Source organism: Lemur catta, chromosome 1, assembly GCF_020740605.2.
Source record: "Lemur catta isolate mLemCat1 chromosome 1, mLemCat1.pri, whole genome shotgun sequence".
Classification (NCBI taxonomy): Eukaryota; Metazoa; Chordata; class Mammalia; order Primates; family Lemuridae; genus Lemur; species Lemur catta.
Window position 1 is genome coordinate 90,453,915 of NC_059128.1, and position 27,705 is coordinate 90,481,619.

The 27,705-nt window shown below is 43.8% G+C and overlaps 1 protein-coding gene across 1 annotated transcript in view; it reads right to left on the bottom strand.

Moving 5' to 3' along the window:
- The window catches only part of MYO1E (myosin IE), a 195,320-nt gene extending 189,589 nt beyond the window's left edge, over nucleotides 1-5,731 (bottom strand). The window contains exon 1 of the mRNA XM_045530439.1: nucleotides 5,291-5,731. Within this exon, the coding sequence (XP_045386395.1) occupies nucleotides 5,291-5,293 (3 nt within the window). The 5' untranslated portion in view covers nucleotides 5,294-5,731. The remainder of the gene's footprint in view (nucleotides 1-5,290) is intronic.
- Nucleotides 5,732-27,705: the final 21,974 nt, after the last annotated feature.

Below are 27,705 nucleotides of genomic sequence, written 5' to 3' on the forward strand. Positions count from 1 at the left end.
GCCGGGCATGGTGGCGCATGCCTGTAGTCCCAGCTACTCGGGAGGCTGAGGCAGTGGGATCGCTTAAGCCCAGGAGTTTGAGGTTGCTGTGAGCTAGGCTGACGCCACGGCACTCACTCTAGCCCGGGCAACACAGTGAGACTCTGTCTCAAAAAAAAAAAAAAAAAAAAAAAAAATTTTGAAATTAGCCAGGTGTGCTTGTGTACACCTGTAGTCCCAGCTATTCAGGAGGCTGAAGTAGGAGGTCGCTTGAGCCCAGGAGTTTGAGGTTAGTGAGCTGTGAAGATGCCACTGCACTCTAGCCCAGGCAACAGAGCAAGGCCCTGTCTCAAAAAAAAAAAAAAAGTTCTATGGCTTGTCAAAGCCAATGCCATTATTTTAGCGATGGCTCTTATATTCTGCTCTCTCAACTGTGACTGTCATAAAGATACACACAAAAAAAATACTTTGCTAGGATACCCAAAAACCTTTTGTCTCTGCCAAAATAAATTCTGAAGTTGAAATTCAAAACATAATTTGTTTACCATTATTACAGAATGTGCTCATAAGGCTGAGATGTTTATTTTTAATACCTTTGGCATTTAACCTTTAACCCCTTATTTGCTCTGTAAATATCAACTCAGCAAGGTAAAAATTATATATATATTATGTATATATATATATCTCAACATTGAGAAATTTATTTCAATCTCAGATTGGTAAAAACACAAGTTGCTGCATCTTTGCAAAAAAACAAAGTAGATGACTCAAACTTGTAAAATCATTACTGTTCATAATTCCTATACATCCCACCATAAAGCTCATAATATCCTGCACCTGTATAGAGGTTTTAAAATATTTCTGCTTTTTGAAACTGATGAAAAGAGCTTTCACGAGTTCCTACCTAGGAATGAGGCCTTGTCCCCATCTCATTAGGAAATGCAAAGCACTACGTGTTCTGTCTTTCGTTTAGTCTCACAGGAGCTGGTGACATGCCAATAACAGGTACAGGAGCAAAGTGTTGTATTAATATTACAAGTCATCAAAATTCTCACTGCTGCTTATCATGTAGACCTAAGGAGATCTCCTGAAACAGACCTCATATTCATGAAATGCAACTGGGAAAGGAGTAATAAAAGCAGTCCATCATGCAATATTGGGGGCCAGGGCATTTTCAGTGGAAGAGGGAGTGGAAGAGTAAGAAAGAGAAATTCAGTCTGCAGCCTCACCACTCATGGAACCAACCTACACTGGTGTTTAGAGCTCCAAATAGTAGCAGCTGGATGTAGATTTTCCCTGTTTTAGTAGCTTAGAGATTCCGTGGGCTAAAAATACCAAGCAACTCTTTCTCTTTAGGGGGACCCAGTGGGAAGGTGTGGGTGTATCAGTAAAAATCTAATGCTGTGATTGGGTAGGTGGCTAAGGTGTAGACGGTCCTGCTGGTGAGTGAATGGGAGGAGGCACTGTGGTTCCCGGCAGGACACCATATTAAAATTTACAGAGTGGCTACAAACAGCTGACCTGCAAGTGTGTGTGTCTGGCCTCTCACTGATGATCAAAACACTTATAAAAATTGGCAGATATGGCATAAAAACCTGGATTTCTAGCTTTTCTTGAAAAACAAGATAATTTGGTAATATGGTGATGCAAACGTGGCCTAGGGTCAAGTAGTGGTCAAGTAGCTTCATCTTTAGATGAAGCATGCATTCCACAGGCACTATCTAGAGGCCAGCCTCCCCCCACCAAATCCTATCATTCCAGTTTGCAGCTACTGATAAAGCTGTAGCCCCAGGCAAGACTGTGGAGCAGGTAGCTTTCAGCTCCTGCAGCTGTCTCCTTTCTATACTTCTCCATCCCTCTGATCTACTGGGTTTCTCTCCAAAGAGAAGCCCTGGACTGGCCAAATATTAATATTCCCCACTAGGATGGCTCACCCACACTTGTCCCTACATAATGTCCTGGACACTAGATCTTTCCCTAACCCTTTGCCTGCATCAAAACTTTTTTGTGCTTTATCCCATTCCTTTCCAGTTTTGTTTTTGCTGTATTGTGTTGTTTGGGCCAGATCACTAGCAATCTGATAAACTAATCAGTAAAAATGAACACGGTTACCTTCCCAGAAAACATATTTGAAATGGATTCCAGTCTTTCTAAATATAAGCCATGCCTTCACCCAAAGGAACTTAATCTACCTTACAGTCAGCTATCTATCAGGTTTCTAGGTTCCTAAGTCTATTCCTGTATATTTTTATAAGTCATATCTGCAATTTACTCACAAGTAAAAAGCAAGTAAGGAAAAGGAAACATATCTTGAACATTTTCTGAGGTGATGGCCAATTCGGATTTGCCCTTATATTAATATTTCTGCATATTTAATTCACAGAAGCCCCATGAATCACAATTTCTGGGTCCAAAGTACATAGCAGATCTATAGGCATGGGTTTCAGTCCATCAGACGGTCCAAACTGCTCGTGGCTGCAAAAGCAGAACTTGTTTGTCAGATGATGATCAGGCCGGATTCTACAAAGGAAACCTTAGATGTCAACGGAGATTTTTGTACTCTCCTAAACAACATACCCTAAATTATTTTTTTGCACTCCTTCAAATCTCCGAAGGAAAAAGACGCAAAGACCTATTGCCTAGTAGTGATCTTAGTTTTCCCAAGATGGAGAAGTGTCCTAAAGTGAGTTTTCAGGAGGGAGATTGTAGTTGAACTACAAACTGCACATTGTGTTCATGAGTCAGAAGATAGCAATCTACCTTTATGAGTCACAACTGAATGAGTCTTGGTAGTACCTTGGATACAGACGGAAAACCTTCCTAATGTACTACAAGACTCACACACACACACAAGTCCATAGCACAGGTGCTCTCCCCATAACCTGGCCAAGGGCCTACTGATGAACTGTATTCTCCGTGCTAATTGTCAGCCACACCCACCCAAGGTAATGTCCGGTCCCTTCCTGTTCTAGACAGCTAAGGGCAGGCCTAGACCGATGTGGAACACAAAATGAAGCCTCATTTGGTTTGACAGAGTCTTATATAAACATTAAGTATTATAACATGGGTTTCTGATCATTTAAGATGTTGATGCTCTGTTCTAAGGCAACGTCACATATCTAAGGAACAGATAATTTTTCAAGTCAGGAAAGAAATGATTCATTTAATTTTGGCCAGATTATTCTGGATCCGGTAGATCTCTGAATGGCACACCTTCTATTTCAGGACAGCCAGCTGTTTCAACTTTTCTGTTCCCGAATCGTGGCCTTAGCAACCATATCTGATGCACAGATAGTCGCCTGGCGGCACACAACCTGCCCATCTGTTCTGATGGCAGGGAGCCCATCAATAGGTAAGTCAACCCTGTTCTCGGATAGACCAACTCTGGAAATGACTCTTCCTTAGAACACGCCTGCTCTGCATCCATTTGACCAACCATTTCATCTGCAATGGGGCCAGACTGAGCATGGAGTTTCCCAGGTCTCCAAAAAAGGCATCCTAGACTATTTTTCAGTCTGGTCAGCATGAAAGATAAGTTTACCTGAGAGGAAGTTAATTTTCTCAAGGTACCACTCAAGTATTTAAATTCTATAAGCTTCTTTAAGCTCTTGACATAAACACATTGATTTTTTTTTTTTTAGAAATATTGAACCATGGAAAATAATTATAGCAGTTCTAAAGCACTAGGACTATCACATTGCTAAAATTCAGGTGGCCAGAAGCCCAGTGAAGTACCTTCATCCAAACCCATGCCCAATGTGATTGGGTCTCTGTAGGGGTTCCAAAAACAACGTGGGGTGGACTGACTTCTTAAACCTTAAAACTGGAAGAGGAAATTTTTTATATAGATAAAGTATTCCCTTAGGGGCTAAGGTGACTTAATTTTGGACTACATGAAAAGAAAGAGCTTTGGTCGAGGATGCCTTCAAAGGTTTTTTGTTGTTTGTTTTTAATCATTCTTTTGAATAAACAGCACCCGGTCAAAGGCTGCTTCTGAGCTGTGTATGTAGGTTCCGATGAGCTTTTGCTACAGTCCTTCGGGCTGCTCATGCAGGATATATAGATATTCAGATTAGCGCTGTGCTGGTTATCATTTTGACATAGCTTCACTTTCACATTCATTAAAAAAACAACAAACCAGAAGAGAACTACTTCATCCACCTAAGCAGGATTATTTGAAAAGAAGCAAGTGTGGAAACTATGAAGGCTTGTAGTAGCACTTCTTTTTTTTTTTTTTTTTCTTTTTTCTGATGGACTGCCAATCTTTTCAAAATAGAGTCCTTGCTTTTGTGCCTCGGAAAGAAAAGTACACCACACCAAAGCCCGAGGGATGTGGCTAAGGTTATAGGCAGGGGGGAGGAGTGTAGCTGGGCAGGGAAGCTGGGGTTGCAGAAAAGTCACAAAAAAGTCACAGAAAGAGGCAGCCACTTCCATATATTTCCAAAGTGCCAAATGGAAAAAGAGCAAAAAACGTGAAACTCGTGAGGACTTCGTGCCATGCGAACTGTTCACTGTACACGCGAAGAGTCCCTGTCACCTCGCGCCTGGGAAGCGGCGGGGCTCTCCGCAGGAGGTGTTTACTCGGCCTCCCCAGCGCAGAGACGCTGCGGGCCGGCGCCCCTGGCGGGTCCGGGCCGGCGGGGCCCCCGGCTGCGCCCGGCTCACTTTCGCTCTCAGCAGCCTGCCCACCGCCAGGTGCTCGCCCTACCTGGCGCCCTCGCCCGCCTTTGTGCGGCCCGCGCCGCCCGTCGCCAGCGCAGGCCGGGGGCCGCCCCTGCCAGCGCGCCGATGCCAGGCGGGACAGCTGCGGGCGCTGCCGGGCGGCGGGACCGCGCCGGGGAGGGAGTCAGCGCGCGAGGGTGCCGGCGGGCGGGGAGGGGGCCGCGGGCGGGGAGGGGCGCGGCGAGCCTGCAGCGGCGCGAACGTCCCGGCCGGCTAGGACCCGAGGGGCGCGGGCGATTGCCCCCACCGCCCCAGCTGGAAGAAAGGGATCCCCTCCGACGCCGCGCCCCCGAAAACAGATGTGCCCACACCCTGGCTTCCGACAGCTGGCAGCCATAGCAACCCGGCCACAAAAAGTTTCGCGACGCAGAAAGCGACTTGAAAGAAAGTTTTCCTTGGCCCCCTGGTCCCTCTCCCCCAGCCCGGTTTACGGAAGGCAGGAGGAAATAAGAGCTCGCGACGTGCCGACTCCCGCGTCCACCTTCTCCTCCCCTGGCCTGGGCAGCGCGCCCAAGGTGGGTGCCCCGCGCCGGGGCTTCCTGCCCCATCCCTGGGTCAGGCGTCCTGGGACGCGGCGCGGCCAACTCACCATGGTGACTCGCGCCGCGGTCGCGCCTCCGCCCGGTCCGGCTGCCGGGGAGCTGGGGCTGGAACGTAGTCTCCTGGGCGAACTTCAAAAGTTGGTTCCTCTCGCCAAAAACAGGCTCCCGACACCCAAGCACTCACAGGAGCCAATGGGAACCCAGGGGGGACTCCATCCAGGCGGGATCGGCGGCGCTAGGTGAGGGCGAGACCCGGCGACTTAGCACACAGGGTGCATGCTGCGGAGGGCAGGGGTCCACTCGGACCCGGCGCTCGCCGCTGCCTAGGTGCTTCCGATGCGCTCGGCGCTGCTGCCCAGTTCCCCTGCCTCGCTCTTCTTTCTTCGGCCACTTAATCCGTACTCCTCTGGCTGAGCCTCGGCTCGGACCGGGCAATCTGTCCATAAATGGAGAATTCAGCTCAGGCCTGACCAATCAGGGTTTGTTTTCGCAGCGTCACTCCTCAGGGAAACCGTAGTAGCCAACAAGCTTGGAGCTGCTGGAGTTTCCAAAGACCTCTGGATCCTGTAGTCCTGCTCCCCGCCAGCCTCCAGGGCGCGCTGCGGACCCAGCTCGCGCCTGGTGGCAAGACCTGCACTGTTAGGAAGAAAACCCTCCGTGAAACAGAAGAAAACCTTTCTTTTCTTTTCTTTTTCTTTTTTTTTTTTTAACACAAAGTTAGAGTAGATTTAGCCTCCAAGCCGAAGTGGCATGATTTTCCCAGAACTTTTTTTTTTTTTTTTTGAAGAAGGAAATATTTTATCAGCATAAAAGATCAGAGTCGTGGCAGCAGCCCAAAGGAAATCCTTTTTCATTCCTATGTCTGGATTGTGAGGAAAGTCAAAAATATCATTTCCCTCACCCCTCCTTTTACCTGAATTTCCTTGGAAAACAAAGGAAGGCTTCTGGCTTCTTTTTCTTTTCTTTTTTGGAGGTTTTGATGGCAGGAAAGTTGCAAGTGCAGTGAGCAGAGGGAAGGGGAGAAAGAGGCGGAAACACCACCCAACCTCGGTCGACAGGTACCTGTTGATAACAATCAGAACTGTGAAAGTGCATTATTCCAGAGTATGGAGTTTGGGGACATTAGGTGCGCCATGAGCAGAAGATTGGGGTGAAGGAAAAGCAGAATCCTGAAATAAAGGTAGAGAGTCTGATTTTATTTTGGGGGACTGCAGAAGTAACCTTGGTGGTTCACAACAGGCCCCCCCTGGGATCTGTGGAAGATAAAATTTGAAAACTTCCAGGCATAGAAAAGCTATGAAGTATAATGATACTATGATTTACTTTATGAAATTCGGTTGTAGCTCTTCACTTGAATATAGGATCATAGAGTTGGGACGGGTGTTAAAAATCATCTTGTCCAAAAAGGGTAGTAGCGAAATGTGGTGTATCCATACAATGGAATACCATTCAGCCGTAAAAAGGAGTGTGGTACTGATACATGCTCCAACACGTATGGACCTTGAAAACATGGTAAGTGCAACAAGCCAGGCCCAAACGACCACATATTGTATCATTCTATTTATATAAAAGTTGAGAATAGAGAAATCTATAGACACAGAAAGTCTATAGATTAGTGCTTTGCCAGGGGCTTGGGAAGACGGGTGGATGGAAGTAATTGCTAATAGGTAGTCGTTTTCTTATTGATGTAATGAAAAATTTCTGGAATTTAGATAGTGGTGATAATTGTACAACTTTGTGAAAATACGAAAAACCACTGGATTGTGTATTTTAAAAGGGTGAATCTTATAGTATGTGAATTACATCACATTTTAAAAAAGGGAAGAAAATCACATTGTCCAGATTCCTGTAATAATCATTCACGTAGTTGGGCAATAGTATAATTGAACGCCTACCATAAGGTAGACACGGCTTGACACTCGAGATGCAACTGGTCCTTACCCTTGCTGGGCTCACAATTTTAGAAGGGAAGATACAGATGATAAATTTAAAAATAATAAATGCTAACAGCAAAGAAACAAATACAATGAGAATTGACAGGAACTGCCATATTTGGAGCTATAGTTCAGATTAGGAAATTCATCAGGCAGCAGTGTGTAGTTTGACCTGGAAAGTAAACAGTATGGCATCTGCACTCGGCATCGCCTAGGTACGTAGAGATGTGACACATTAAATTCTCAGGTAAATCTGACTCCATACCTCATAGGAGCATATCAGCTTCAAAATACTATTAGTTATTTTAGGACTAATGAACAGAGGTTGCCAAAAGGGAAATTGGGCTTATTAGCACCACAAGAACACTGAAGTTGGAAATGACACCTAAGCCACCATCCCGTCCATGGCCCACCCTGATTAGTAGTCACATTGACATGGCTTCAGGATATACAGGCAAAGACACAGTTGTTTTCCCAAGTTTAACCCAGGGATGCAATGAAACACTGAAACTCTTAATAATCCATTGAAAATCTATCAGTCTTCAATTTTTCAATAACGACCTTGAGACTATTTGTCCATTGTATCATCATTTTAGATTTTTTTAAAAATCATTTAAAAAAATGTTCACTTTTATTTGCCCTAATACCTCTTTCCAGTTGCAAGAGGTATTCCCAACTCTAGTAGGTAGGTGGGACATGGATGAACATGTCTGCTTGTGTTCATTTTTCATGACTTTACAATATAATTTTTTCCAGATGGAAATACATAATATATATTTAAATTTTTATGTCTAAGCAGTGCTTAGATCATGAGATCTAGTGGTACATAAACCTGAATTTGAAGTCTGCCTTTCCCACTTAACTAGCTGTGAGATCCTAATTTCTCTGCGCTTCAGTTCCCTTATCTATAAAACAGATTGAGGTGAGTATAAAATGAAATATATGTAAAGATGGTGAACAAATGTGGATTTCTTTTTCCGTTCATCCATCCCTTGTGTTCTAGGTGAGGGACTCAGACCTGGGGCCCTGGCTGAGATCAGGTGGACCGTGGCCCCCGAATTGAATGCCAAGTGTCGGGGCTGTTTGCGTATGCCCTTTTCTTCAGTGAGAGTTAAGAGCTTTTATCAAATTTTCAAAGATGCCATAATGGCCAAAATGTTAGGAGCCACAGCTCTTGATCGTGTTGGTTATGCCTCTCTGGGTCTTTGCCTCTGTTGTGTTTTTCTTGAGGCATGTCGGTTAGAATTGAGCCCGATGCTTTAAGGGCAGAGGCTCAGCTTAGATTCTCAAAACAGAACCCACTAATTCACATTTTGAGTATAGAATGTAATGTGTGATCATGTGATACAGCCTATAATTTCATGAAGAATGCCTTGGAGCCCTCCCCCATTCCGTCCCCACCTTAGGGAGGTACATTGTCTGTTTGGACTAGGATGACCTTATGTCCTTACATCCTGGTATACCTGGGAAAGTCCTGGTTTATGCCTTTATCCCATTGAACTTATTAATTATACCCCTCTTTGATTTTCAAAAAGGCCTAGTTTAAATGATAAATTATATGGTTATCCTAGATTTTTGGCCAAATAAGATTTTGAAAAATCCTCATCTTGTAAAATGAATGTTTTTCTGATTTTCCTGATTTGCGCCGTCTATTTTTCAGAGGACTCAGTAATGTATTACCAAATATTTATTCTTATTCGAGGCCATGGTAGAAATGAAAGAGAAGCAACTTTTAAAACTGTAAAACTCATTCTAGACACATGATGGAGCTAGTCAGATGAGACTTTGTGCATACTTTGGCAGGCATGGTTAACTGCAGTTTATCTAGAGCTGAATGAAAAGGAACAAAGGAATAAATCAAGTTAGATATAAAGTACAAAGTACAATTTCCCTTATAAATCTATCAGTGGAAAAAAAACCGCACCACTTACCTTAATACATTTGAAAAACAATCAATAAGAAAATAATATCAAGAAATAGGCCAGGCACAGTGGCTCACGCCTGTAATCCTAGCAATCTGGGAGGCCGAGGTGGGAGGACCGCTCAAGGTCAGGAGTTCAAGACCAGCCTGAGCAAGAGCAAGACCCCGTCTCTACTGAAAATATAGAAAGAAATTAACCAGACAACTAAAAATATATAGAAAATTAGCCGGGCATGGTGGCACATGCCTGTAGTCCCAGCTACTTGGGAGGCTGAGGCAAGAGGATTGCTTGAACCCAGGAGTTTGAGGTTGCTGTGAGCTCTGCTGATGCCACAGTACTCTAGCTCAGACAACAGAGCGAGACTCTGGAAAAAAAGAAAAAAAAAAAAGAAAGAAAACTAGGCCTCTTGTTACAACAGAGGGCCCGTTCATCGTCTGTGGCGAATGTATCTTGCTCTTGCTCTATAAACCTATCTTGCCCTTACTCAATAAACTTTGTTTCATGCTAAAAAAAAAGAAAGAAAGAAAAAGAAAAAAAAAAGAAAGAAAACTAGTTTACATGTCAATACTATAAAAAATTCAGAATGCATTCACAACAAAAAAGTTAAAGAAAATTTGGTTTTCTTTTTTGAGACAGGGTCTCACTCTGTCACCCAGACTAGAGTACAATGGCATGATCATGGCTTACTGCAACTTCAAACTCCTGGGCTCAGGAGATCCTCCTGCACCAGCTTCCTGTGTAGCTGGGACTAAAGGCTCATGCCACCACACCTGGCTGATTTTTTCTATTTTTAGTAGAGATTGGTCTCACACTTGCTCAGGCTGGTCTTGAACTCCTGACCTCAAGTGATCCTCCTGCTCAGCCTCCCAGAATGCTAGGATTACAAGCCTGAGCCACAGTGCCCAGCCAAGAAAATTTGTTAATGGGAAAATTAGGCCAGAAGCCTTTTAACAAGACACTAATGAAAGAGAAATTTATGTCACATCAATGTGAAATGTCCTGTGTAATCACTGTTTCTACCATAACAGGCATCATTTATTAGGTTCACTAGATATCAGCTACTGAGCTAAGGGCGTAATGTGCAATATGTTATTCAGTCTTCCATACAACCCTGATAACTCCATTTGCAGTTAAGAAACCAAGCTGAGAAAGCTTAGAGAAACTTGTCCAAGCTATTACTCAACTATCCTGCATCAAATCTATACGTTTTGTGGATTAAATCAATTTAAGCAGTGATTCTGTAAGGAGAAACATCCATTAGAAGAAATTTTCCCTAGTGCAGGCCTAAAAGGAATAGGAACACACTTATTAAAGCCCTGTTGGCCTTTCCAAATGAGGGCTCTCGGAAAAATTATTGCTTTTTTATGAGGCATAAGAATTACATTTGCATTGAGGGTTTAACTCAACTTTCTTTGGTTTTATTCCTAATAGGTTGATATGGTTTGTAAAAAGGATATTGAAGAGAATTTTACCAGTTGTATAATGTAACATGATGCTATTTCTGATTGGTAGTAATTTTTTTTTTTGCTGTAACAATTATTTTGCTGAAATAAAGATATAGAAATTATTTAAACGTGTTTAAATTAGCAGCTGATTAAAAGCATGTTTATATGGATGTATTACTATTATTATATTTTCTCTGATTTAAACTAGTATTTTCTTTTTTTTCTTCCAGCTTCGATTTGATTTTTATGTCCAAAAGATAAGCCCTGACCTTGCTCCAGATTTTAAAATTATGAGATAACGAGTAATACTAGTTATGGTGTTCCATGATCTCTCAAGGCATGAGGCAGTCCATAGAAGCGAGATTTGCAGTTAACTGAATCTCCTGATCAACTCTGTATCTGCACTCGGTTATGTTCTTTCTTCCCTTTCACTGTCAGTTTTTGCTTTCTTGTTGGATTTTGTGTATTCTTGAAAGTCATCTTAACTCTTTGCTGAAACAAGGCAAGGCATGTATCAATAAATACAAGCATTTTAAAAACTAAAAAATAACAAATCACTGGATGAAACTTGCCTTTTTTAAACACCAAAACTTTTTTTTTTTAACTTAAAGGATAGTTTTCCTGAATTAAAACATTTCATGGCCTTCTGAAAATATGTTGAACATCAAGCAGCCTTTGCTCTAAGACTCAAGGTCGTCACTATCGATATCGATTATTGCACAGGGTTGCACAAAACTGAGGTCCTTGGGGATTACTGAATGAAATGACTGTTTACCGCTATTCTTCATGGTCCCGGACTGCTGTACTTGTACAGGAATTAGTTTATTTCAAACTCCACTGTCTGAGACTTTTTCTCTTGCTATTTGTTATTCCAATTTAGTCTCTTTTAGTAACGAGGAGCAGAAAAGCATATGAGTTGCTTCACGGGAAAAAGTTTCTTTAAAGATATATGTGCCCAGGAGCCCAGGAAAAACAGAACACAAAAGAAGGTAGGGCTGTGCACACTTTCTGTCTTTTCTGGCTTCCTGGTTTCTCTGCATGGATGGATGTTCTTTTTTTTTTTTTCTCTGTCTCCTCAAGCTTCTCCCACTTAACTCACAGTCACTCTTCCCCTAATTTCAGCTTGCAAAGTGTCTTTAGCCTGTCAGGGTGCTGACTCAGGCCCCAGAACAACCTTTTAGCAAGGTTGCTCACAGCTCACTGGAAGCTTCCTTCTTGGCCTCTTGATTCAAGTTTCAGGGAGGGAAAGGGAGGGAGAGAAAAACAGAAGGAGAATCTAGCTCAGCTTTTGAAACCATGCCACCCAGGAAGGCTCTGCTCTCACCACGTGTCTGTCCAGTCTCATCCCAAGCAAATGGTGCCCTAAAGCCCCCTGCTCTATTATGAAGAGATGGCGAATGGAGCAGAGTCTCCGGGGGCGGGGAGACAGGGTAGGCACTCCAAATGTAGGGCAAGCAGCAGGCTGCCAACTGCATCTGTCTGCTGCCTGAATGTACACAATTGTCTTGGTGAGGCCACAAGAGTAGTTCCATTCACCTCTTCAACAGGAAAAAATGCACGAGATTTTCAGTGATCATTGCATCATCATGTTGCCTTTATTGTCATACACTTATACATGAGTTTATACATTTAAGATGTGACATCATTTTGCCTTTATTGTCATGCACTTATAAATGTGTTTATATATATGCCTATAAATATTTGTATATTCGCATAGATGCACGTGTGTGTGTGTGTGTGTGTGTATGCATTTAAGATGACACATTTTTCAAGATATTGTTACAAGCACTTTGCTAGAGGTGGGGAATCTGCACCCTTGGGGCCACATGTGGCCTTCTGGATCCCTGAGTGTGGCCTTTTGACTGAATCCAAATTTTACAGAACAAATCCTTTTACTGGGATTTGTTCTGTGAAGTTTGAATTTGGTAGAGGAGCGGCACTTGGGGATCCAGAGGGCCACATGTGGCCTTGAAGCCACAGGATCCCCACGGTGCTCAGCATGATGACAGCTTGGTTTTCAAACCACTGCTGTTGTCACTAACCACCACAACAGACATTTGCTGAGCACAATACAAGAGATTCCTACTTTCATATATAGCATGTTCCTGAAAACACACACCCATGTAAGAGATATAAAATTCAAAAACAGATTTGTGTGTTTTAAGGAAAGGGTTCTATTTTCAGAGATCTAAAATATAATATAAAATTCCTAATTGTGCCCTGTCTCCTAGGTATAATCTCAAGCTATAATTCCAGCTTTTTTTTTTTTTTTTTTTTTTTGAGACAGGGTCTCGCTCTGTCACCCAGGCTAGAGTGTAGTGGAGTCATCATAGCTCACAGCAACCTCGAATTCCTGGGCTCCATTAATTCTCCCGCCTCAGCCTCCCAAGTAGCTGGGACTACAGGTGCATGCTACCACACCTGGCTAACTTTTCTATTTTTTGTAGAGATTGGGTCTCGCTCTTGCTCAGGCTGGTCTTGAGCTCCTAACTTCAAGCGATCCTCCTGCCTTGGCCTCCCAGAGTGCTAGGATTACAGGCAGATTTTTTTAAATGTGGGCTTCTCCATCCCAGCTGAACAGAGCTGACCACCTAAAATCTAACAGGCAGCTTTAAGATTTGGGTCAGGCTGTTTACCTTTCTATGAATTGTGAATTGTTGTCTTTATCTGTAAAAACAGAGATAATAATAGTACCTTCATTGTTTCTCAAATACTGTTGTTGTGAGAATGTGAATTAAATCATGTAAAATGGTAACAATAATGACTGATGTATAACAACTTCTCTCTTTTTTTTTTTTTTGGAGACAGTCTCACTTTGTCACCCGGGCTAGAGTGCTGTGGCGTCAGCCTAGCTCACAGCAACCTCAAACTCCTGGGCTCAAGCGATCCTCCTGCCTCAGCCTCCTGAGTAGCTGGGACTACAGGCATGTGCTACCATGCCCGGCTAATTTTTTTCTATATATTTTTAGTTGTCCAGCTAATTTCTTTCTATTTTTGGTAGAGATGGGGTCTTGCTCTTGTTCAGGGTGGTCTTGACCTCCTGACCTCAAGCCATCCTCCAGCCTCAGCCTCCCAGAGTACTGGGATTACAGGCGTGAGCCACTGCACCTGGCTACAACTTCTCAGTATGAGTTGTCATGATTACGGCTGAGGATTCACCCACCTTTGCACACTCAATGTTTTCCTTGTTTGTCTCAATGGTTTTACATTTATGAGAGCTATACTTGCCTTTTACTGGTGTTTGCACTTACATTTTTCCCATATTTTACTAATTTTGATAAAGCAACAAGGCTAAATGCAACCCAGTATGAACATAACTGAGTAAATGCTGTAGGCTGAGAAAGATGGTGGCGCAGACGGAACTGAGCTGAGAGCTGGCAGGCAACGCCACCAGGAGATGGCTCAAGATGTTCCTTTGTTACCTGGCTTATTGTCCTGATGCCATCTAGGAAAGATGGCTCAGGTACATGTCTTTCTTTCTTTCCTTTTTTAATTGACTTTATTTGGAGAGTAATTATATTTATATGTAATGTCCTTTTCTGTATAAAAATAAATGTACAGTGGCTGGGTGTGGTGGTGTACACCTGTAGTCCCAGCTACTCGGGAGGCTGAGGCAGGAGGATCGCTTGAGCCCAGGAGTGCAAGGCTGCAGTGGGCTATGATCACACCACTGCACTCTAGCCCAGGCAACAGAGTGAGACTCTGTTTCTTGAGAAAAAAAAAAGTGAATATACAAAAGTTAAGGGCACCAAGAGATGGCTTCTCTCTTTTACCATATTAAATTCATAGAAATCCCAAAATTGATAAAGTTGATGCTATTAATAATTTCCCATAGGAGAAATGCTTCAATAATCCACTTGTTACCAAGTGACTTACATATTTGACCTGTTTTTAGAATCTGATTCTAAAAACAGCTATGACAATTGTAAGCTTCCATCATTTAAAGTAGTACAATTTTGCTCCAAATTGTATAAAATAAAAATAAATATACACTTTTATTATGATAAGGACCTCAGTGGATTGAAAAGTGAATTATAGCACATAAAAGTATCACACAACTATCACAAATCCTAACTATATAAATTTGCCCTAAAACAGTGCCCCAGCTCCAATCACTGTTATGTAAACATTTTGTTAACAGTTTTTTCTTAATTCTTTTCAGTTTAAAACCTGTGAGTGGGTGTGAGAGTGGTGGCAGGGGGTTATGCTTAGGAATAATTTATAAAGAAGTGGAATTAATGCTTTTTTCTTTATAATTTCCCTCTAAAGCCAAGTTATTTAAAAACCATTCTCAGGCTGGCACAGCGGCTCACACCTGTAATCCTAGCATTTTGGGAGATGGAGACAGGAAGATTGTTTGAGCCCAGGAATTCAAGGTTACAGCAAGCTATGATCAGATGCTTCACTCCAGCCTGGGCAACAGAATGAGAGTCTGTCTCTAAAAAGAAATTTAATTTAATCTAACAAACACATTTTCCTAGGCACCTGTCAGAAACAAAACAAAAACAAACAGCTGACACAATAAAAAGTGTTCGAATGGATAAATAAAAACTAAAAGAAAAATGACTAGATTTCCATTTTTAAGCAATATATTCTCACTGGTTTTAAGTTGCAAAAGAAATACATGCTTCTTGTAATAAAATAAAGCAGACAAATTTAGAGTTCGTAAAGTGAAAAGTGAAAGTTTACTTGCCTCCACCCTCTCCTACAACGTTTTAAATGTGAAAAAATGGTGGTTTCATTGGTAGAAAATGAGAAGCCAAGAGGAAGCTTTGATTTTGGTGAGTTCCGTGTTAGGTGTGTTCAGCTGGTTCTAACAGAGGATCAGGCATCTCTGGAAAAGGCTGGCTGGACCCAGGGAAGGTGTCAGCTCTAACATTGTGTGTGCTCTTTCCAGGCTTCATCAATTGTCTTCTTTTTGCCTTTGATGCCAAGCAAACACTCCTTCCTGAAACTTCTCTCTCTTTACCTCTCTGTTGGCAAGGCTGTGAAAACACAGGTTTCTTCTTTATTTTTGGTGGAGGTATAAATAGCTAGAATCCCTGTGGAAAGCAATTTGGCACTCTCCATCAACATTACAGAATTATACAATCTGACCCAGCCCTCCTGCTTTTGGGAATTTATCCAAAGATATATATGCACAATGCAAATTGACTTATTTCTATAAAGCATCATTGATGCAGCAAAAAATTGCAAACAACCCAAATGTCCATGATTATTAGCAGAACTGGTTAAATACATTAGGAGACCGTATATAATGGGATTCTTTAAATTTTAAACAATTTTAAAAACAAAATGAGACATTTCTTTCTGAACCTATATAGAAAGATCCCCAAGATGTATTGGTAAGTTGAAACAAAAAGAGCAAGGTACAGAATAGTATGCATAGCAAGGTACCTTTTGTATGAGAAAATAGGGATGGTGAAATAATAGATTTGTATTTATGTTTGCATGAAGAAACTTTGGAAAAGACACAAGAAACTCACAGAAGTGTTTGTGGGATGTGGAGGGAGGGATGGGAACCAGACTGAATATGCTTTTTATGATGCTTGATTTTTGAACCGTTGTAAATATATTGCTTATAAACATTCAAAAATGTTGTTATGAAGCAGAATGCATTGTTTCACATGGCAGAATAATACAAATGCTAAACAGGGGTCATGCTGGCAAGGATTTTGAAAGTGTAAGGAGGGCTCCTTGGAGTGGTGGCACAGGATCCGGCTGGCTATTAAGATGGAATTAGGAAGGCAGAGAATTAGAATGGGACCTTCTAGGTTTTAGGATCTGCATAAGCAAAAAGCCCAGGGCTATGAAAGCTCATTGAATTGGCTGAAATGTTTCTTCCAGGACAATTTCTCAAACTCATTAAGAAAATAATGAACTGAGACCCCACTTTTTTCTCTTTGGGACTGTGGCAAAATGAAGCTGGTTCCCAGCCTTTGCTCAATTATAAAATGTAGTTTCTGTTGCTCCTTTCTATACTGTTTATATCCCACCCTCAGCTATGTCAGTTCCTATCCCTTGCTCGTCTTTGAGAAAAGTCACCAAGTAAATGTGCAGTTGCTTATGCCACAAAAATCAAATCCTGATTCATTTTAGAACAGGATTTATCAGAAAATTCAAATGATTCAAATTGAGTTTTGGTCTCTTTAACCTTAGTCAGAAGTAGGTCTATTGTAACTAGGAGACACAGGTCTAATCATTGTTGTTTAAGTAATTAAGTCATAATAGCATGTGCCTTGGTTCTATTTCTTACTTTTACATCTCTTGATGTGTATCTTGTTTTCCTTCTCACTGAACATGGGCCAAGGGAAAAACAGCTGAGTATCAGAGGAGGTAATTCCTGGTGACAGGATAAAGGAAAGTCAACTTTGTTTTTACCAAACCTCATGAAGTTGCTCAATAATTCTAAGATGACTCATCTTAGTACTTTAAAATCACATTAACTCTGCTGCCTTGAAAACAGTGCTTTAGGGAAGTGGATCCAATTATGTTAAAATCTTTCTTTCTTTCAGCCTCTCTGTCAAACACACACACACACACACACACACACACACACCCCTGGGTAAAGAGCAAGAAAAGCAAATGTTTTACATTGGTGGGGTTTGGATGGTAAGCTCATGGATGATTTTTCTTTTCTTCTTTTAACTTTTTCTGTATTTCTGAAATGTTATTTCAGAAACACAAACTACTTTTGTCACAAAAACAGAGAACAAAACCAACCAAAACACGTATCTAAAAACAGCGATTGGTGGAGCAAGGCCAAGCATGCGGCTCATCTGTCTCTTAGCGCAGCTCCTAGGAGGCCCTGCACGGGCCTGTGCAGCTGCCTCCGTCTCGTTCTCAGAGACTCGAGCATCTAGTCAGAAGCCGGCACCCAGTCAGTCCTGGGGAGAGAGAAATGGATGCCCGATATTCCACTTAGTCAACCTGAATGCATTTGGGCCCTTCTGCAGCTCCTGCCATCGCTTAAGATCACCTTCAGGCCAGACTCAGTACTTGGTCCCATCCCTTGGTCACTCTCCTCCAAAACAAATAAACAAACACACCCGACTCCATGAGCAGTCTCTAGTAAGGTCAAGTTTACTGACTTTTCTTTGGGAAAATTGGGCAAATTTCTCATAACACGTAATAAATTCCCCTAAGGATACCTGCATATACTCTGCTCTTTCCTCAAAGTCCCTGTCCCAGCTGCTGCTCCATGGCCTTCCCCCTCTTCCCCTAAATTGCCTCCTGCAGCCCCTGAGCCTGACATTTTTGGGTTGTCAGCCAAGTTTCAACCACCTCATCTCTTTCAGGCAAGACTCCAAGGCCCATAGTTCAATCGAATTAAATTTAATGGTCCTTGAAAGCTGGGTGAGCACCGTACATTTGATGTAATGCCCTCAGTCCAGAGCTGAAAGCTAGTGTAGGGTTTGTATGAAACACATGGTCATAAGGATGAGTGCTTAACTCAGCGCCCTGTGAGATCTCGCTACTCTTAGGAGCCAAACTAGGGAACAGTGGGACAGATGTGGGACTGTGTAGCAAGAGGTTCCAGCTGGACCACTCTCTGAGCCGTGTGGGCTGTGCAGGCTTCTCTCTCAGGAGGTAGCAGGGCGGGGCATCGGTATCGTAGGCCCCAAGTCAGGAATGCAAACGGAGGCCTACAAACCTTATGTCTACATATTTTAAAGTTATAAATCAAGCTAGCAAATCATTAAATAAAATATGTTCTGTCCTCCTACCTTGACGAAAATACCTTCAGAACAACCTGGAAATCTCCGCTGGGATTTAGAATTCTTGGACCCCTTAGAGCTCTTTGCCAGACGGTGGCAGCATGGGAAGAGCCAGCCTACAGCTTTGGCCCTCGTCCTGCGTCCCTTCTCTTCCCACTCATGACTCTGGCCCTTCCTGCATTCCATATATCCAAGTTCCTTCCCCCTCCTAACACTCATGCTTGTGGATCTCTTAAGGTTGGGGTGCACATACCAGCGTCAGGGTCACCCTTGGAAGGACTGATCTGGAACAGGCCAGCTCTGGGCCCAGAAGTGAGCTTGGGGTTATTTGGGCAGAGAATTCTGGGGTCTTGTCCATTATCCAGAAAAGGGGGGAGGATGCCAATCAGTCCATTCCTAATTTGTAATCTTGGAAGGCCCTCTCCAAGATGAATCAAGGAAATACAAGGTTTAGGTCACTGTTTATTTGCCAGTGCTGCTGACAGGGGGATTTCATAACTCTAAAGGTTATTTGTCCCCCCTCATCCTCTGCTGAATGGGGTGTTTGGGAGAAGACCAGTAACCATGGTAGTGCCCTCTGGCCAGCTTCCGATGCGAAGCAAAGGGCTGTTCCTGACAGTGTTCTGCTCTGTCAGGGATGGGACCAAGAAGGAGATTCTTTAAAGGCAGAGCACATGAGCAGGAATTTTAGGGTCCCTGATGAAGTCAAAAATAACCTTTCCTGATACTCAGCATGGAAGGCAAAGGAGGAGCATGAGGAGTGTAGTGAAAGGAGGACGAAGGGCTTGGAGAAAGGCCACCCTTCATTCTGACTTTGCTCCTGAGGGTCAGGTGCCATCAGTCATGTTGGGAGGCAAGGAGACAAATTGTATCACCCCAAAGTCCTTTGACCTCTCTCACGTGGTGCGGTTCCAGCCAGGAGTTCAGAGTGGGATGGGGTGTGGGAGGGGCTTAGGAGCTGAGCAGACGTCCTGGAGCTAGACATTGCTAACAGCTGTGCGTCTACCCCGACTCAGCCTGGGAGGGAGACAGGCACACTCTGAAGCCAGGGATGGTATCAAGTCTTCTCTCCTCCCCATCTTAGCCACTAGGCTCTGAAACTCTGCCAGGAAGGCTAACTCTATGTGATCTCAGCTAGTAGTGGCATAAGAACTGAACATGAGCGAACACACACACACACACACACACACACACACACACACACACACACACACACGGCAGCCTTACCTCAAGGCCTACTCTACAAGAAGAAAATGTTTTAGGGTAGGGCAGTTGGCAAGATGTCACCAAGAGTCCACCTGACCTTTCTCTGAGGCCTGTTCCTCCCGACATCACCAAATAACATGGTTAGAAGTAAGTACATTATCCTGGTTTTGAGCTAAAAGGTTATCAACCTGATACTTGCTCTGCCACCTGCATTTTCATTTCAAAAGTAAACCCATTGGGAAATGCCATCGGAGTTTGAAAAGAGAAATGATATAACTTTTGAATATTATGGGTTGAACAGAATAGAGCCCAGGAGGCCAGGTTTGTGTTGTGTTCACATACTATCATCCCTAGGAAGCATAGCTCACTCTACCCACTAGACTGTAGAGAGCCTAGTAAGAGGGCCATTAGTAAGAGAGGGAACATTGTAAGGAAGTTACCCCAGGGCCTTCCTACTGGAACCAACCACCAAGATTCATTTTGCTTCTACGTAAGCCCAGTGTGACTAGTGGGGGAGATGGCCCTGATATTTGCCTACCCTGAGTAATCTAGCCCAAGTTCTGCAGCATCTCTCTCACTCTGAAGACCTCGAACTTGAATACTGTAACATCACCCAAAGTCACAAGCCCTAGCTTGAGTTTTACAAGAAGATAAATTGGCATCCATGTGGGATTGCCAGATAAAATATAGGACACTTGTATTTTTATTTGTTAAATCCGGCAACCCTACATCCATGTCCCCAAATCTTCAATATTCTCTGATTTCTTCAGAAACAAAAGCTCCCTTAATGGGTTAGACTGTAAACTCAAGGACATCTAAGGTCTTAGGGAGATGTCAGATGGGACCACACAGAAAACAAAAAGAAAAACTCCCGTGGAAAACTGGAGAGTCTCTTCCAGAGAGTAGACTTTTCCTATTGGGCAGACTTTGGTGTCTTCCTTCCTAGCCACACACATGCCTATGTCGGAATACCTAGTTTGACTACCACTCAAAAAGGGAAAGCCACGGAAACCAATAAGTCCTAACACTGAGTCAACAAGCACCTACCAATTTGCCAAACGTCATGTTAGATGCTTTATGTGCATCATCTCATTGCATCCTCACTATAGTCTTGAAGATAACTATTTTTTCTTCTTCAGTGTAAAGATGAGAATCAGAGGCTCACAAATGTTAAATAACTTGCCCCAGATCCCATGCCTGGTAAGTGGAAGAGCCAGGATGATGGTGATGAAGACAGTGATAATGGTGGCGATGATGAAGACAGCTAAGGTTTGTTGAGAATACATTATGGGCCAGCCAATGTGCTGAGCGTGTCACAGGCATTAATTCATTCCATTTTCACAATTGCCTTTTCTGATCGGTATTCTCATTAACTCCATTTTATAGATGAGGAAACTTACTCAGTCCTGGTCTGCTGACTCCAAACCACTGACTCCACTGTTGGCCAATACCGATTTTCATCTCACCTCTCCACCCACTGGGTCCTGACATCCCACCCCCACTCCTCTTACTGAAGGTTGCTTAAGCCATTTGTAGACTCAGCTGCTTCCTAAAACATTAACCTCACAGCTGGCTTATTGGTTTTTGGAAGGTAGTGTATGGCGAAGGCATGACAGGCAGATGTCAGGTTGATCAGAGTCTCTACCTTAAATCTGGCAAATTTAGTGTTTCTGGCCTTGAAAATACACTTCTGACAAGTATCATGCAAATTGCTCCCAAGAGCTGACACATAGTCAGGAAAACAACCTCAACAAAAACCTCAGTCTTACCTCCTGGAAGCTCTTGGCTTTTGCTGACCACAGTCTAAGGGAAACATCCAGCCAGTCAAAGGCAAGTCTGGCTTCACACCAATATGGAAAATCTGGTTTCTGTCTAATGGTGCTGAGGACACAAATTCTCTCTGGTTAAGACCCCGCCCCCACTGCTAGGATGCAAGTTCAAGGTTGGAGAGACAAATGGGGGAATGAAGATAACAGTTCTACCCTCCCACTTTCTCCTTATCAGCCTATGCAATATAATTTCCCCCAAACACAAAGAAAGGGAAAAAATCCAAACATCTCAAAAGCCTACCATCTCCTTTTGACTTCTTGAAAAACATTCTCACCTCATTCTTGTCTCTGTCTTCAAGAGGAGATTCTGCTTTGCTTGGGAGTATCTGGTGGACTTGCTGCCCACGGCCTGTTTCCTGCTTCTAGAACGGGCGCATCAGAGAGCAGTAGAGAGGGGGCCAAGCATGAGAGTTAAGAGAGCAGGCTCGGGATTCAGGCTGCCTCGGATTAAGGCTAGCTCTCATAAGTGTTTGCATGTAAGCTTTGGCTCTTAGCCCTTTCTCTGCTTCAGCTTTGTCATCTGTAAAATGGGGATGATAAGAGCCCAATGCCTTGATTAAATGAGATAATGTATATGAAGCATGCAGCAACTGCCAATAGGCTTTAGCTATTATCGTCCAGTGGGCTTTCACTCCCTGACAGAAGGGACTCCATCTTTAAAAAAAAAAATCACATTGTATTCCTAGTACCTACCATAATGCCTGGCATACAGGAAACACCCCCAAAACATTTGATCAATGTTAACTGAAAGTGTGACAAGGACCTTGAGTGCAAAGACTTCTTGCTGGGATCTTCCTTTAAGTATAACTCTTCTTCCCTTTAAGCATAACTCTTCTTCCCTTTAAGCTTAACCGTTCACTTAGAAGGCTACACAGAAAAGACTCCTAGCCCTGAATCTGTGTGAAAAGGAGACACAGTGGTCAAAATGTGATTCCTAGAGCCAGGAAGGTTATTAACTGGAGTAATATGTGCACAATCAGTGGCAGGGGGCAGGGGGAAAGAGGGTTTCATGCAACTTAAGGGAGAGAAGTCATTTTATCTGGGCTCCTGCAGCATTATTGTTTTGACTCTCATTTATTTCACATTGCTTCTCTGATGACTATACGTGAACAGACATTGCCAAGTTGAATTCTCTGTACTAGAGGCTAATCTTGCATAAACACTTATAGACATACTCTGGGGAGTGAGGCTACTTTGTGGATTCCCTTGGCAGGAGTGCTAGACAAGGGATTCTTTCTTGTCCTAAGCTGTGACATGTGACTGTGGTTTGGAGCTGGAAAATGAGAATCAGATAGAATATTACACGGTAAATTAATTGATCATTTAACCCCAAACTTTTTGGCACCAGGGACCAGTTTCATGGAAGATAATTTTTCCTTGGAGGGGTGGGGGGAAAGAGTTCAGGTGGTGATGCGAACAATGGGGAGTGGCTGTAAATACAGATGAAGCTTCCTCTCACTTGCCTGCCCTGCCACTCACTTCCCGCCCCCACCCTCGTTCCTAAGTTTCATGGAAGACAATTTTTCCACAGACCGGCAGGGGTTGGGCGGGGGAGGGCAGCAGAGCTCTGTGGCCCAGTCCCTAACAGGCCACAGACAGGTACTGGTCCCGGGGTGTTAGGGTCTGAAGATTTAAACTATTCAACATTTTTCCTTCCATAAGCAGCTTCTGCTGGCTTAAGACAGTGGAAGTCCAAAAATCCAGCATAATTGGAGCCTTAACCCTATAAGATTATCAGATTTTTTCCAGACATTTGGACAGTATTCTATTGATAATGCTTAATTATTTTTTTAATTTCTGATTTCTAGATATGGCCTAGGTTATATGCTTTTATCACTCGGCCATTATTACTTTTGCTCATACTTGAAGCCTTTATCAATTATAGATGCATCAATTAGAGCAGAAGAAACCCTTGGTATAAAAGTATAAAACACTATCACATACCCAGTATTTGACCTCTGAAATGTTCTGGGAGGGAAAAGAAGCGAATTAATCAGCACAGACTCACTGCCGGAGTCTGTTAAAGATGTATCACCAAACTCATTAATCCTGCCATCAGTGAGTCGATCCACCGGATACACTCACTCCTCTGATCCTACTGAAACTCATCCTGACCATCTGTTTCTGAAGCTAATGATGGAGACACAAATGTTGGACTATCAGGATTTTCCAGATTGCTTTTAGTATTCCAAATGCCAAGCCATCAGAGTTTTTAAAATTACTTTTGATTTTCCAAACACCATAACGTCAGGCCATGCAGATGAGGAGATGCCAGTTATAAGACATTTATTATGGTGTGCTTTCTTGTATGGATGTTTTCTGTGGGTTTATTGGTGACACGAACTGAGTATTTAGTCCACGAGACAGAGATTGCCCTAGGGGAGAAATGGACACAGTCCTAACCGTGGCATCACCTGGACGCTGTAAACTCTGAGGCAGGAAAGCAGCCCTGAAGTGGTTCCAGAGCATTGCCTTCGGGTAACTGGGCCTAGCTTTCTGGTTCCTTCCTGAATACTTGCAGACATGAGTTATGTTAGGTGGGGGCATCTTTGGAGCCATCTGCGTAGGAAGAAGAGTGTGAACTCTGGCAGGGCAGACGTCGTTCCACTGATGATGTACGGTGTAATTGTTTTCATGAGAAGAAGCACACAGGAGGGACACTGAATACATTAGGATTAAGTTTGGCTGCATGTGGCCAAAACCCCCAAATCCCAGTGCCTTACACAGGATGGGAGTTTCTTACACACATAAAAAAAGGCGGAAGGTAGGCAGTGCAAAATGTCTAGTACTCCATGAAGTCATTAGGAAATGAATCCAATCTCTTCCCAGTTCAAAGCTCCACCATTTCTAGGGTGTGGTCTGTGTCTTTCTGGTCCAAATTGGTGACTAAAGAATCAGCCATCATATTCAAACAGAGGAAGCAGAAGAAAGGCAGTTTAGTTCTCTCCCTAGAAAATCACATCCCAGAAGTTGCAAACATTTCCATGCTCATATCATTGGCTAGAACTTAGCCAAATGGTCACATCCAGCTGCAAAAGATACTGGAAAATGTAGACTTTATCCCAAGCACCATATGCTCAGCTAAAAATGAGGAGTTCTGGTACCAAGAAAGAAAGAAGACAATGGATGTGGGGTAGCCTGCCACAAACACTGAACTCAGCGATAGGACGTAGGAAAGGCCTCCAGAAAGAGGTGATGTCTGAGCACTACATAAAATATGACCAGGAACTCATGCAGATGAAGGGGATGTAGGAGAGGAGGAAGGGAAGAATGTTTCTGGAGGTGGAGGAGCAGCGTGCATGAGGCCACAAGGGAGGGGAAGCATGTCATGATGGAGGAATTAAAGATGCTCTTTCTGGCTGGACTGTGGAGCAGAGGCAGGAGGGTTCACGCCCTAGACCAGGCTCAGGCCCATCCTCATTCTTCATTAATATTCTTGGGTCTGGCTCTCTCTTGCCTCCTGCTGCATCTGATTCTCCAAGTTTAAAGTGAGTGGCCATTCCCTCCAGGTCGGGAACGGAAAGAGTGGATAGTACACCATGTCCCTGTGAAGAAGGCCCCCTACTTTTTCTCAGAATAGGAGAATTTATTTCTCTTCTTCAACTAGAATGAAAAACAAAGTATCTTCCAGAGAGGCTGGAGGGAGGGTGGGGGGTGGCAGGAGAGCACCCCCAAGGGTTCTCTCTTCTGTCCCTCCACACCTGGGTGCTAATGTACTGCCATTATTATCACACTGTTACAGGGGGGAATCTGTAAATTGGGAAACAGGCCAGAGGCACCTCCAAGTCGACTTGTCCAAGACTGACTCATGCTCTCACCCCCCATTCATTTCTCTTCCAGTGTTCCCTGATTCCGTGAATGCACCTCCACACACCCCCTGCCCCAGCAAGGAAGGCAGGAGCCGGTGGAGCATGGAGGGAGCGTGGAACATTGCTGCTCCCCGGCCCCTGGCATCCAACCACTCACGCCTCGTGCCTAGCGATTTCACCTCCTCAGTATCCCTTCCAGCTGTGGACCTCTCTCCACTCCACGGCCCCCATGCTAGTCCCAGCTACTGTCCTCCTCTCCTGACTCACAGCAGTTGTAAATCTGGTTGCCCTGCACCCACTCAGACCCCTCCACCATCTGATCGGCCCAGCCCAGCCCAGCCGGTGTCATCATTTCACAGCACAACACTAGTGGTAATCCCCTCCCCTGCCACTTAAACCCTGTGGTGGCTTTCTAGCTGTCATCTACACTGCCCGGGGTCTTCCGGTCCACACCTCTCCTGCTCCATCAGGCATCATTCCCTCCCCTGCTCCCTGCGCTCCAGCCACCCTGGCTGACTTTTCAGCCAGCCTCTGCCTTCCCTTCTGTCCCAGGGCTTTCCTGCAAGCTGCAACGCTCTTTCCTCCTCCTGGTGCATCCCAGTCGTCTTTCCCTTCTCAGCTCCAGTTGCTTTCTCTGGGAAGTCTTTCCTAAACTCCCAGTCTGCTAAGAACCCTCCTTGCACACCCCCAGGTTTCCTTCCTTTAGTACGCACATTGGTTTATAATTTTACTTTCACTGGTTATTTGATCAATGTCTCTATTGCTGAATTTTTAGTTGGTGAGCCTTGTGGCCGAAGGGCTACAAAGGTTTCAGATTAATTCTGCTTTCTCTTTGCATGTTTAGAGGGAAAGTAATCTTTTCTAATATTTGCAGATAGGAATATTTTAAGTCCTAAAGGATTATTTTTATAATGATTTTATATTAACTTTGCTATCGCTTTATGCTGATATAAAGTAATAAACCCAAATTTGCTCCCACATATTAGTGATCACCTGTGGATAATATTAGGACAATGCCCTAATTGGGAGGGGAGGTTATGTTAATGTCCCTTAAGGATATTAATGGCTGCCCATGGAGAGATGGTGGGGGTGCTACCCATGGAGAGATGGGTTATCTTAATATCCCTTAACTGTTTTGCAGACCCAGTGACATTTCTGTCTCCAGCACCAGCAGGGATCTGAGGGTCCAGGGCCTTAGGAGGGCTGCCCATGAGTGGGGAGGGGGGGACAGGGAGGCAGAAGGATCTGCTTGCATTCTTCTGTTTCCTACATCCCTACACTTAGGATTTCATACCCCTTATACTCACCAGGGGTTACAAACTCATGGCTTATGGGCCAAATTAGTCCTTTAGATGTGTTTTCTTTGGCTAGAAGAATATTTAAAATTATTTTTGTACTTGAATGCTATTTTGGCAGATAATGCCTGCTGCAATGGAAACGTATGTCATCTGCCTGGCCCCCCGAGAACACTGAGTTTGAGTTCCTGCTTGGCTGTGCCTTATGGAGGAGGGATTGGCTGCATGGGGACTTCTTGAACGTGAGGCGTGTGACCTTGGAGTACAGAAATGCATGGGTGAGAGGTAGAGGTCACGGACACAGCAGCCCTAGGTGAGTGCTTTTGCTCTTCAGCTCTGGTGTCAGACACCCAGATTTCCTTACTTGTTCCTGTAGCCATGTCCTCCTCAACAGGCATTACAGGCTCCTCTGCTGGCTCCAGGGGAGAATGCAGTGCAAGAGGTGTCTCTTCAATCCTTAGGCTCTGCCTTCTGTAATAGTACATTATGGGCCTTTATCTAGCAGTATCTTCTGAAGTTCCCTAGTTGAAGCACTTTAGAGAAAAGAAAAATATTTGCACACTAATGGGTGTGACAATTCTTGTCCCCCACGAGATACCCTCTGTTTTGGTAAGGAATGCTCATAGCCAGTATGGTTAGGTGTGTACCTGTCTAGCTTGACAAGGGAAGGTGAGTTCATTTTTTCAGACATGCTCTGGTCTCACTGCTGTTCTTCAGCATTCTCTCATCTGAGTCTTCGTTCATCCTTTGACTCTTAGCTGCTGATATAGAGGACAGACCCCTCCTCCCCAGGCAGGACCAAATGATGGAACATGTCACAGCACATCACCCATTTTCCCTCTGGAAAGGTGCCCCCTCACTGCCAGTTTCCCAGCCTTTACACGTGGCTACTTCACTGAGAAAAATATAAAACCCCAAACATCCCAACAGATTTCAGTACCTTCTTGCCTTTCTAGTTCTGTTGCTGACAGGGTATCTGCCTCCCTCTTCCAGTGTTATTTTCCGTGGGTTGCTCAGAGATCCCCCCGCCCTGGGAAAGTGGGTGGGCCGAGGGCAGACCTTCCAGGCCAGCTTCTGGTCACACTTGACCTAACCGCTGGCCCACACCTTCTTCTCTGCTCCCCTCCCCCCATAGCCCTGAGAACAATCTTCATACCCACTGCTGCGATCTGAACCTGAACCCTGCTTTGGGGAGCTCAGAGTCTCAGAGCATTAGGGAAAGTAACACGGATACTGCCAAGAGACATTGTCTTTGCCCCGCGTATCTTGTTAAAAAGTCTCCCCATTTGCATTAAGTTTTCATT